Source organism: Periophthalmus magnuspinnatus, chromosome 15, assembly GCF_009829125.3.
Source record: "Periophthalmus magnuspinnatus isolate fPerMag1 chromosome 15, fPerMag1.2.pri, whole genome shotgun sequence".
Classification (NCBI taxonomy): Eukaryota; Metazoa; Chordata; class Actinopteri; order Gobiiformes; family Gobiidae; genus Periophthalmus; species Periophthalmus magnuspinnatus.
Window position 1 is genome coordinate 29376422 of NC_047140.1, and position 13436 is coordinate 29389857.

Here is a 13436-nt window from a genome sequence, read left to right on the forward strand (position 1 = left end):
TACTTTGTAGTACAGGGCCACATATGAGGATAAATGTGTCATATTTAGTTCATTGTTGAAAAAAGATTAGGTAATAGACGAGTAAATGTTTGTTTCACGTTACTCTTGTGGATGGCATTTCAGCACTTTCCCTGAAGTTTCACCAAACAACTCTGACTGACCTGATCTGACCTGTATCATGTGTGTGTCGTGTGTGTGTCGTGTGTGTGTCGTGTGCGTGTCGTGTGTGTGTGGCTCTTTGGGTTTTGTTCTGGTATTTGTTGATTTTTCTTGTTCTTAAGTTTGCTCCAAAATGGCAGTTTATCATTTATCACATTAAAGTGTTTCCAGGGGGATGTTAGAGCTTTGTCTGGAGTGTAGTGTCTCTGGCTGTTATTCAGTTACACTTATTTTATTATTTATTATAATCTGCATCTTACTGTTCGCGGGTCGCCTCAGTGGCCCCCAGTGGAGTCAGATCATTTTAATGTCCCGGGCCCTGAGCAGACACAGCTCACACAGATGGATGCTGCTGTCGTTGTGTCCTTGGGCAAGACACTTAACCCTCCTCACCTCCCGTGTCTGTGTGCACTGCTGTGTGAACAGGTCAGTGGTTTCTTGATCTAAAGTTCCAGAAGGTGGAAAAGCGCTGTATTAAAATGCGCCACGTGCCGCAGACTGAAGCCTCAAGTGTCACTGATGCGCGCGGCACATGCGCAGTGGCTCTTTCTTTCTGTGAATACCATTTCCCAGTGAGTACCATGCAGCTGTTCCTTCATATGACTGAGTTCCCCTAATTGTGCGTTCATTGCTGCACAATCGACTGTAACCCCTTATATACCTGGGTGTTTCAGTTCTGAATGACGCGGGGGGAGAGATGAATCTGGAAAGCGCCTCCTCTGACCACGCCCCTCTCTGTCTCATAAAAAGCCAGTGAAGTTCCTGTAGTTTCACAGAGACGCCACGGAGGAGAGGAAGGAAACTGGTGCGCACAAAGACTCTGCGGACGGAGCGCTTGTTTACGCGAGCGCGCGCAGCCCCGTGGATACTTCACGCGTGTCGCGCGGATGTAGCGCGGATCAAACTTGGATTTTTTGGTCTAAGTGCGTCTGGAGTATTTACAGTCGAGCTACTGGATATTTAAAGTGTGTTTATTTCTAAAATCTTCAGTTGTTGTTCCTGGAGCCGGCGGTGATGTCCGGCCTCTGACATGTCCGGTGCCTCTCGGTGAGTGGACAAAGTGTTTTTTTTTTTCTTCTAAACTTACGGACATGAATAACACAGTTTAAACAGAAACAGCGCTTTAGCCGTGAGCGCGAGCGCAGGCTTAGTGTCCCGTTCTCCTCGTGCGTAAAATGTCCCACCGGCCCCGAGCTCCAGCAGAGCGCGCTTTAAAGACTCTGTTCTTTAGTTTAGATCGTGTGGACGGTCACGTTTGTGCAGCGCAGGGACAGATAGCGCAGTGCTAATGTCAAAAGTTTGTGTAAACTCTAGGGGGCGAGAGTGCACCGCTGGGTAAAACACGCGCTCCACTGTCAGACTGAGCACGCGCCGCTCTCTCTCACACCTGAGTCTTTGATTTCACTGATATCTTACTTTTTAGGTTTTTTTTTAATATATTTTCTTTTTAGTTTTAGTGTGTGCTCTTCATCAGATTTACAGCTTTAGACTGAAATGGCACCGCTGAGCTCGTGCGTAAAGGGCGGCGTTTTCTTTATTGCGACAAGTTTGTCACAAAGAATCATCTGAGTCTTAGGTCATTATCACCGGGAGTGAAGCAGATCTGTTTCATTTCACTCTGCACCGGGCGAACAGGAAGCGCCGCGACTTGAGCGCAGCTTTAGGTAAAGCTCCACACTTGGTTTTATTCTTCATGTGAAACACAGTTTAAGGTGTTTTCATTGGCCGATGCGCGCGTGTCTCCTGAACATGACACTATCAGTGATGTTTGACAGTTTGGATCAGGTTCACAGGGTTTAAGAGCGCGCCATCCGAACAGTTTATGAAGTTTATGAATCTTATTTAGATCTTAATAATCTTAATAATAAGACCTTTGTGCGCCCCAAAGTGCCTTATTGTCGTTTAATGGTGAATGTGCACCACGTTTTTCATTGTATCAAAAGAAGAGCGTGCTCTGACCGTCTGTTCCCACAGACCCACGCGGCCGCCTGTCCTGACCCCGGGTGAGAGTGAAGGAGGGTCCGACAGTCCCACAAACGTGAGCGCTCTAGACGCGTTTGGGAGCAGAGGCGCGCGTGGGTCCTCCGCAGCGGGCTGTCCCGATGGGCCTCACGGGAGGTCCTCGCGCTCCCCTCGCCGCTCCTCCAGTGGATATTTCTCCAACGAAAGCACTTCTGTGCCCGCCTCGCCAGTGTCCGAGCGACCACAGGCTGAACAGGACAGTCCGAGTCCACGAGTCACCGAGCCCGCGGTGGGCAGCTCCGCGTGGAACCATGGTGAGCATGCGCAGAGGGACAGACTGACCGCCCAGAGCAGAGTGTGCCAGAGTGTGCCAGAGTGTGCCAGAGTGTGCCAGAGTGTGCCGACAGTGGCTCAGTGGTTAGAGTGTTGGTCCCAACCTGAAGGTCGGAGGATCGAGTCTGGCTCAGACCAAGTTCTGTCGTTGTGTCCTTAGGCAAGACACTTCACCCACATTGCCTAGTATGAAAGTGGTGAATGATAGGGGGTGGTCGGAGGGGCCGATGGTGCAGATTGGCAGCCTCGCTTCTGTCAGTCTGCCCCAGGGCAGCTGTGGCTACAATAGTAGTTTACCATCACCAAGTGTGGAAATGAATGAATAATGACTATAGTGTAGAGCTTTGAAAAAGCAATTACAAGTGTAAGCCATTATTATTATAGTGTGTCAGACTGTGCCATAGTGTGCTATAGTGTGCCAGAGTGTGTCAGACTGTGCCATAGTGTGCTATAGTGTACCAGATTGTGCTATAGTGTGCCAGAGTGTGTCAGACTGTGCCATAGTGTGCTATAGTGTACCAGATTGTGCTATAGTGTGCCATACTGTGCCAGAGTGTGTCAGACTGTGCCATAGTGTGCTATAGTGTACTAGATTGTGCTATAGTGTGCCATACTGTGCCAGAGTGTGTCAGACTGTGCCATAGTGTGCTATAGTGTACCAGATTGTGCTATAGTGTGCCATAGTGTGCCATACTGTGCCAGAGTGTGTCAGACTGTGCCATAGTGTGCTATAGTGTACTAGATTGTGCTATAGTGTGCCATACTGTGCCAGAGTGTGTCAGACTGTGCCATAGTGTGCCATAGTGTACCAGAGTGTGCTATAGTGTGCCATAGTGTGTTTTAATCCATCCAAGATTATTCCCGTTCACACTGTTGACTGGTGTCTCAGAGGAGCACACGTCTGTACAGTTTCACATTTGTGACAAAGTTAAATAAATACTTCCTCCTGCTCCTCACCGTCTGTCGCGCTGGTACACTGGACTCAAATGCAACACCAAGTGAACCGTCAAATGTCTCACACTACAACAGAAAGTGTCCTTTAAGCAGGTAATCGGAATATGTTAAATCAGGAACTAAACAACAAAGGAATAATGTCTTATTTAATGTCAGCTAAAATCTCTTCCACACTGGGGATTCAAATGGGGAAACAGGGTGGGCAAATAAACTCAGGAACAGGTAACTCAAACAGATATAAATGCAAACAACAGGGTAATTCAGAGGAGCTTCAATGTTGCTCTTGTCTAGTGAACAACCAAGAGGAAGAACTAACTGAACAGAAGCAGTATATATAGGCCACCCTGGGCTGATTAACAAAACGAGGGGCAGCTGCTGAGAACCCAGGGAGGTAACAAAAGAAGGGCCGGAACAGGCTGAAAAACGGAGCCGGACTGAGGAAAAAACATACAAACAGGTAGAACTATGACACCGTCTGTCCTGACACTTGGAGTAAATATGTTGTTTGACTCTAAATGTGACTGTTTTTTTCATAACCTGAGACCTGAGGAGATGAAATAGCCACTGTTGTTCTGAGGAATGATTTTACATGTTAAAACCCCCTTTGCAGTCAGTGTCCAGTCCTTTTATACCGCCCCAGTTACTTTACTTATTTTTAATTATTGCCCATAACTAACCTATATCTCCCTTTATCGCCTCCAGCAGTGATAAATCTGAGCTGCTTGTTTACAGCGTTTATTTTAAAACAGATTCCTTTTTTCAGAATCAATGCTACTGGCTATTTATAACAAATGAAACTGTGACTATTCCAGACAACCAGATTCAGCAGAAACGAACGACTCACAGTGGAAGTTATTGTCTTATTTATGCAACAAGTTTTTTTTTTTCTTTTTCACTCGGGGACAGATGGATCAGCAACTGTTTTCTCTTGGGAAGCGCTTGCATAAATAATGTAAATGCAAACTATTTTTAAAACCGTGAAGATTCATCTGTGTCTCGTCGTCGTTCTCTAAAGCTGAACCAACGAATGCCGGGCAAAAGACACTTGTACGTGTGCGTGTTTGTGTGCGCAAGAAGATCATCCGCTCAAATTAACCACGACCGACGAGGAGACCCGACCTTGGACCAGTCATAATAGTCTTTTGTGGAGCGCAGACAGAAATCCTTTAGCTTCCATTTAGCCCTGCTTTATCTGATATCTCTCCTGAATCACCGCTCTGCTTATCTCCGGCTGTGTGCCTCTCGTGTAGATTCTGTAGGTGTGTTTAGGTCAAAGCTTTACCCATTTATCGCCTCGTTGTTACTCTTTTAGCTTTGGCAACACATCCTCCTTCTGTCGATGTAGCAAAATAACATTTGGTTTGGCTCCAAGTTGCTCAATACGAGACGCGCGCTCCAGATGAATTATAACGCAGTAGTTTGTAAAGTTGTTGGTTCAGTTTTGTGGTAAAGTGAAGCTGTGTGTGTGTGTGTGCGTTTCACCAGGAAGGACACAAAAACTTAAATTAAACACTACAGACGTGGGTGCAGATTGTCGTAGCAACTCCAAACAAGTACAGAGAAGAACTAATGAATATATAATTAAAAATATACATAGACATTGGAGTATTTGACATTTGTATTTGTTCATCATTGTCATTTACACCTATGTTGCAGTATTTCTACATGTATTTGTTGTATTTTAATGGTCACATATAAATAAAACTGCAGTTGTTAAGAGTTGTATAAGGTATGTAAGTAAAAGTACAGATACAGAGGTGAAAGTTACTCAAGTTGAAATCAAAGTATCACATGAAAAAATCTGTATTTAAGTACCCATTTAAAAATGTACTTTAAGAGTAAAAAGTTATTAGTAAAATATTGATTCAAAAGAGTGCAGTAGTGGAGTAGAAAGTACAGATACTGCTCTCAAATGTTGTAAAGTAAAAAGTATCCAGTTTAAAAAGTATTAAAGTAAAGTCCAGATACTTAAAAATTCTACTTTGGTACAGTACTTTACTACTTGTACTTTGTTACCTTCCATCACTGTTTATAATCAAAACTACTGAATAAAACCTCAACGAGATACAGAAACATTGAGCGTAATCTCCCAAACAAGAGCACACATTGATTTTTCTGCACATTTGTGGTTAATTTTACGATCCTTAGCACATTTACAAACATAGAATTAAACAAGAAACAAGAATTAGTCGAACAAATTACCAGATCAACTCGTTCCTCCGTAAACCGAAATTGCATAGTTCCAAAAACATCCTCAGCCTTTGCTCAATCGGCTTTTTCTTATCAAACCATTAGGCAGAGGAATCAGCTTCCAGACAGTCTGAAATTGTCTGTGGATTTTAATAGTTTTACTACAAATTTGAAAAAGTCCATTTTAAATAATCAAACGTGTCCACATCAGTCTAGTTAGTTGGTGCTGCTCTGTCCTCACTGTATAAACCTGCACATAATGATTTTTATATTAGTCTGGACTGGGGGGGACATACTGTATTGGACATGGGGTCATTTTTTTTATTGTATTTAATTGTTATTGTTGTATGGCAAATTGGTTGTCATATATTGTAATTGTTAATTGATATGTGTTTTTTAATGTGTGTTCACCTGCCCAGGGACTGCAGATGGAAAGTAGCAGTAGCTAAATCTGGTACAAATCATCTTTTCCTTATAAGATTAATGAATTTGTACATGGTCCCTGTCAAATAAAGAAAGAAAAAACAAACAAAAAAAAAACATTTCTACACGTATTTATTGTATTTTAATGGTCACAGGTCAGAACTAAACAGTTTTGACCTCTGTATTGTCAGGGGCAAGACCCTCAAGACCCTCGGGGGCGGCTTCGATAAGGGACATGGAGGCGGTACAGGTCGGACGGGAGCTCAGACAACTTGGAGACGAGTACAACAGGATACTCATAAACAGGGTAAGACCTGGTCCTATCCCACAGGCTGTAGATCCTCTCCTACAGATCGGACGGGCGTACAGACAGCTCGGAGACGAAATCGACAGAATATACACGCAGAGGGTAAGACCTGCTCCTGTGTCACCGGCCCGGCCTCTGTCACCCATGTTGCTTACTCTCACCTCCGCCTTTACGTAACCAAATCGTCCCGCGTGTGGTCTGTGTCCTGTCTGCTCGTTCTCGCTACGCCGTGGACTTAAACCCCTGATCCACTCGGACTCGGTCTGGTTGGTGCGGGTTCGGGTTGCGTTTCCGGAGGCTTCACGAAACACTCAGAACTGTACGGTTTGGTTTCAGCGATTCACAAAAAGACGTTTCGTTTGCGGAGCCGTGAGACGTGGCTAAAGCTAAACCTAGCGTAGACCATAACCTGTATAAAGAAGAGGACTATGCGAGTGTGACGTCGCCCATAGCAACCGAAGAGCCAATCCGGAGCGGCGCTGTTGGAAGTTAATGCCTCTTCCCAACGGTGTCAATCAAACCTGTTGCTAACGGCAGCAGGAGTGAACAAAAGGCGCCTGATTTGTCACTTATTAATGTTCATATCTTGATTTACAGACACAACAGCGAAATAAAAACGCCAGGATCATGTAGAGCGGGTTAATACGAACATTTTAAGACCAAAATGACGAATCTGACAGCAGCAGTTACAGAGAGAGTAGCCACGGTTTTTCAATAGAAAGTCAATTGGAGCCAGAGTCGATGTAGCCAGACGCGCGCACATGCTCACTTTCACTTTCTATTTCGAACGTGGCGCCTAGCAGGTTAGCTAGGTCCATTTATATATATAGTCTATGGCGTAAGCGCAACAACTTCTAGTTTATCGTCAGCTTTTTCTGCTTTTTTTTTTTTTCGCTTCTCGTTTTAGCCTTTTAGTCTTTGTGTAATCGTCTGTTTGGCTCATGTTACGTCCATTAAGCACTGGAAACATTTTACGCAAGCGCCGTGCATCCATAAACAGGAAGCAGCTGTTGCGTTCGTGCTTTGTTTTGTGACACATATCGGCTCAACATATAAAGTTACCAAAGCTGGAAATAGAGTGATTTACTACAGGATCAAATCAGCGTTTGGTCAGAGATTATTAGTTCATGTTTATATCTGTTTTTTCCGTGTTGCGTCTGCGTTTTCTCTTGTCCAATCATCTCCCTTCTTGTATAGCCACGCCTCAGCTAAAGCAATCTCTTGGAAACTAGTACCGTCCAGAGTCCATCCCTTTAAACGGGACGGTACGGTTCGTTTTAGACAGTGAAGATAATACGAACCAGTGGAAACAAGGCTTTAAAGAGCAAATGTCGTGCATGATTTGAGCAAAAATACAGTCGATTTATCATTTTTATGGTTCACACTTAGAGCGGAATTGACAAAAAGACTAAAATGTGAACCGCTACCAGAATCCCATGTATTTCAGAACATACTGGAGCTGACGTAAACCACAGAACGAGCCGTTTTGTGCAGAATAAGACTCGGGATTTTCTTCAAAAACTGCGCGATTTGCAAATGGCGTCCTCTCAAACTGATCCGTGCCGCGGCCCTAGCGTGTATTAACCGTCGTGTATTTTTATGTTGAGTCGACCTTTTCGAGAAGCAGTTGCACGGAAACAAACAAACAGGACAAACGCTTTATTTACAAAGGCTGAACTTTAGATCTTGGATTGGATTTTCCTTTGTGCTCAAGGGAAAGAACAGTTACAGAGAATCGCTCCGAGCTGCGCGAGTCTACAAAACAAGACCACAGACGCGCGATTCTTCTTCCATCGTTCCAGTGATTTCTAAACGTGGTTAGTGTGAAATGAGTAAATGCAGAACGTGCCAAAGATGAGGAGCCGCTGTTCATTCACTTGACTCTCGGGCAGATGTCAACAGCCCCGTGCAGATAAGAAACGATTTATACGCTGACCTCAGGGATCTGCTTCTTCAAAGACAGAGGATATTTACAAAGACAAATATAGAAAAAAAAAGTAATGCGTGAAAATGAGGGTGGAAGATACGGACAAATAAATAATACTGCAGTTGTTAAGAGTTGTATAAGGTCTGTAAGTAAAAGTACAGATACAGAGGTGAAAAGTTACTCAAGTAAAAGTACAGATACAGAGGTAAAAGTACAGATACAGAAGTAAAAAGTTACTTAAGTAAAAGTACAGATACAGAGATAAAAAGTTACTCAAGTAAAAGTACAGATACAGAGGTAAAAGTACAGATACAGAGGTAAAAAGTTACTTAAGTAAAAGTACAGATACAGAAGTAAAAAGTTACTTAAGTAAAAGTACAGATACAGAAGTAAAAAGTTACTCAGTAAAAGTACAGATACAGAGGTGAAAAGTTGCTCAAGTAAAAGTACAGATACAGAGGTAAAAGTACAGATACAGAGGTAAAAGTACAGATACAGAGGTGAAAGTTACTCAAGTAAAAATCAAAATATCACATGAAAAAATCTGTATTTAAGTACCCATTTAAAAATGTACTTTAAGAGTAAAAAGTAAAACTATTTCACTCAAGTGTAAATGTAATGATATTGATTCAAAAGTGACACATTTTATTGTTGACAGTAACGATAGGAATCAGTTTCTTAATTTTTCTTATGATTTTTGTGTATTTATTTTCATTTTGCTCAAAGCCGAAGCTTGAACTCGAAAACTTTAGTCAAGATGTTTCCACGAACATGAAAAAATAACCCCTGAAATCATATGAAAAGTACTTTTACTTTTTAGTCCTGTTCCAAAATGTAGTGGAGTAGAAAGTACAGATACTGCTCTCAAATGTAGTAAAGTATAAATAAAAAGTATCCAGTTTAAAAAGTACTTAAGTAAAGTCTAGATACCTAAAATTTCTACTTAAGCACAGTACTTTACTACTTGTACTTTGTTACCCTCCAACACTGTCTATGATTAAAACTACTGAATAAAACCTCAACGAGATACAGAAAAATTGAGCGTAATCTCCCAAACAAGAGCACACATTGATTTTTCTGCACATTTGTGGTTAATTTTACGATCCTTAGCACATTTACAAACTTACTGTGGTCAGATTAATCCAAACTTAAAATATATTACGCCAAACGACTAACAAGAAACACACAAACACACAAAACTAGTTTAATTTCACTGCTGTGAGCTTTAAGTCATATAATAATGCTGTTAGCTCCTCAAAAACAGACCTGGAATTGTGTTTTTTATAAGCTCAAAATGCTCTGTTGCACCTCGTGATGTCATGAAGTGGTAATTTTCAAGTTAACGGCTACTTTTTTTACCTTTAGTTTGATAGATATTGGCAATTCCAGACGCTGAAATGATCCAAATGATTCTAGAAACGAAGGTGTGTGGAGTTTAAAAACACAGTGGAGCGCTTCCTGTATTATCACGTGACATCGCCATGGAAACAAGTAGATGCCGGACACTCTACCAAAAAAATATTACCCAAACTGACTAACAAGAAACACTCAAAACTAGTCAAATTTATAGCGTTTTGGTTCGCATTTTTATTAGCTTCCTCTCCTCCCGAGCCCGACTCCTATGTGATTACACCATAGTAATTTCTTTTATTAGCTAAAATAATAGCGTAAAAGTCTGCAGTCCCCCAGCGGCGGTGCTAGCGTCTGCCCATAGTAGTAACACTCCGCTTCCTGTTGGCTCGCGCTCCGTGGATTCTCGCATTTCTCCACGTTGCATCACCACAGACCCTCTATCAAAGAGCCGCCTCGAACGCACGGAGCGGCGAGGTGTCGAGCTCGCGTTAATGACATCAGAGGAGTGGATTAGTGAAATGAAAGTCAAAAAGTGTGAGCGCCGTTTGCTGTGATGTGATCGTTAGACTCCCACTGTGTCAAGAGCTTAGCGGCGATGGAAAAAAAAAGTCCCAGTTTGAATCGAGAACTCCCACAACGCTCCGGGCGATTCCCAAAGTCTTTAAAGGTTCTATATTACACAAAATGGACTCCTGTGAGGTTTAAGTCGTGTTATAAAGCTGTTTCCTCCTCAAAAACAGACCTGGAGTTGTGTTTTCTTTCATTCGCACGTGTTTGAGTAACCCTTTATTATTAGTCTGTAACATCTCCAAAGCTGAAAATGCTCCGTTCCACCTTGTGATGTCATGAAGTGGTAGTTTTCAAATTAGCAGCTACTTTTTAACATTAGTTTAGAAGAGATAAGTGGCAATTCCGGGGCTGAAATGATGCAAATGATTCTAGAAATGAAGGTGTGTGGAGTTTAAAAACGCACTAAAGCACTTCCTGTATCACCACATGATGACATCACAAGGTGGAACAGCGTGTTTTGTGTTTGAGAGAAGAACTCAGCCTCAATATGCAGGATTTGTGTGTTTTGTTTCATTCACACATGTTTGAGTAACACTTAATCATTAGTCTGTCTACATCTTCAAAGCTCAAAATGCTCCGTTCCACCTTGTGATGTCATGAAGTGGTAGTTTTCAAATTTGCCGCTACCTTTTTTAACTTTAGTTTTGTAGAAATTAGCAATTCCAGGTCTGAAATGACCCAAATGATTCTAGAAATGAAGGTGTGTGGAGTTTAAAAACACAGTGGGGCACTTCCTGTATCACCACATGATGACATCACAAGGTGGAACAGAGCGTTTTCAGTTTGAGAGAAGAACTCAGCCTAAATGTGTGAATGAAACAAAAAAAAAAACACAACTCCAGGTCTGTTTAACCATTCATAATAGGTTTACATTTGTATCTCAATGGTAACTATGAAAAAAGTTACATAGTCCATCTTTAAATAGGTTTATACTTGTATTTCTATTGTTGCTAAACCATGTTGGTGCTTTGTTAACCAAGACAGATCATTGTTAGCCAAGTTGCGATTACTCACGGCCCCTTCAGCCATGTTGCGGGCGATCTCGTGGTTGTACTCGTCATCTCTGTGATTATAACCGCCGTGTTACTCATTCAAACTTCACTTTGGGCGTTTATCACAAATAAACGGGCGTGTTTATCCCCGGCGGAGCGTAACCTCAGAGGCAGGTTTTCCCAGCACAGCGTCAGGTGAATCAAATCAGACCAGGCAGCTGAGTTAAACTTTAATGAAGACTCACCGCGCTGACCGATTCAATTGAGTCTGAGGAGCGGAGTCTGGAAAAAAAAAAGCGAGAAAAAATCCTGACGGTGATATTTTGAAATTCGTCCAGCTGCAGGGATTGCGTCAGGAAGGGCATCTGGGGTAGGACTTGGCAAATCATAATGTAAATCAATACAGCGCAAAAGCTTCAGTGTGTTTTGATAAAATTACTGGTGCGTTATCATAGATCACATGTGTCAAACTCAAGGTCCCCGGGGCAAATGTGGCCCACCACGTCATTTTATGTGGCCCACAACAAGGTAAATTAAAAAGTATGACTGTCTTAAAATGTCAGTTATCAGTAGATGCGCAGTTTTATAGTCATATTTTTTTACATCTGTGGAAATGCAAATGCAATAATTGGAATTAGAATAAATAATAAATACAAAAACAGTTCATGAACAAGTTAAAAAAGTAGTTATTTTCATCATTTTGGTCTTAAATTGTTCGTATTAACCCGTTCTAAACGATCCTGACGTTTTTATTTCGCTTTTGTGTCTCTAAATCAAGATAAGAACATCGAAAACAGACAAATCGGGCGCCTTCTTTGCCCGACGTCGCTCCCGTTAGCGTTAGCAACAGGTTTAACAGCATTTCTAAGCGCCTGCTCCCTTCTAAATCAGCGGTGTGGGCGGGAAGGGGCGTTACCTTCAACAGCCTCGCTCCGGATTGTCCCTCTGGTTGCTATGACACTAGCGGTCGGAATTCCAAAAATGGAACGCCGCTCCCAATTCGCCGCTATAACTGCTAGCTTCAATTAGCTTTATTTGACTGGAGCCGAACGCTAGTCCCTTAGTCCACTTCTTTATACAGTCTATGTTGCTCTACGCAGCCTTTCTTGTAGGAGCTATTATTATTGCTTTGCCTGGAATGTTCCACAGTATGGCATTAAACAACTTGCATGTGTTTTCATTCAATTACAAGCGTTTTTGTTGCTAAAAAGTGCGCCTAAGTAAGCACTATAACATCTGCTAGCCACTCCGATCTGGTGGTTTGAGTTTTATTTACGCTCTTGGCTCTTTTGTTCGGTGTCGTGTGGTGATCCGCTGCAGTAGTAATGACATGATTGTGTGTGTTTGTTCAATCTTCCGACCAAACTGTGAATCACCAAATCGTGCCCAATCATCTGCGGTCAGAGCGGTGCAGGTGTCTGGGAACGGAGGCGCAACATCTGGAGGAAGGACGACTGCCAGACGTTAGCGGTAACCAAAATCCAAAGCGCAGAACCGACACGAGAACAGTCGCTCCTCGATAAAGCACGCTCATGTTTCTGTTGCATTGTGGGTTGGGGTAAAAAAGACGTTAGCCACAAGCGGTCAGGAAATAATCGCAGTGTAGTTGTATCATTTCGTGAAGTCTTGAGTGGATACAGAATGTGGTGCTGTTGGTGTAATTGTCCTACTTTTGTTGTTGTTCTGCGAGTGGAGGGAGTGGGGCAGAGTTTTAGCCAAACCCAGCCGCATATTAGCGTCTTGTTAACTTGTTAGCTTGTATTAATAAAATGTCTCGTGTACGAAAATCTGCACGTTTTTCTCTGCAACGAAAGTGACACAAATGGATCGGCGGGAGAGGTACAGGGCTTTGGAAAAGGAAAACTTCACAGCAGTCCAGTTCTCAGAGTTTTGTAGTGCTTCTAGTTCAAGATTTTAAGTTTTAAGTTCAAGATTTGGACGTTTACCCCATAGACTGTATATTTCACGTGTCAAACTCAAGGCCCATGGGCAAAATGTGGCCCGCCCTGTCATTTTATGTGGCCGACAACAAGGTAAATTAGAAGGTCTGACTGTCTTAAAATGGCAGTTTATCAGGAAATAGCTAATTAGACAGCCATATTTTTACATATATGGAAATACATACGCAATATTTGTAAACTGAATAAGTAATAAATACAGAAAGTTAAAAAAGTAGTTACATTTATCATTATTTTTATTTATTTTATTTTTTTTTCCTGATGTGGCACTCGGTAAAAATGTGTTTGACACCTCTAGTATATATAAA

The 13436-nt window shown here is 42.2% G+C and overlaps 1 protein-coding gene across 1 annotated transcript in view; it reads left to right on the plus strand.

Moving 5' to 3' along the window:
• Positions 1-933: 933 nt before the first annotated feature.
• bcl2l11 (BCL2 like 11) overlaps positions 934-13436 on the plus strand; it is a 30919-nt gene continuing 18416 nt past the window's right edge. The window contains exons 1-3 of the mRNA XM_055227459.1: positions 934-1206; positions 2134-2435; positions 6213-6328. Of these exons, the coding sequence (XP_055083434.1) occupies positions 1190-1206; positions 2134-2435; positions 6213-6328 (435 nt within the window). The 5' untranslated portion in view covers positions 934-1189. The remainder of the gene's footprint in view (positions 1207-2133; positions 2436-6212; positions 6329-13436) is intronic.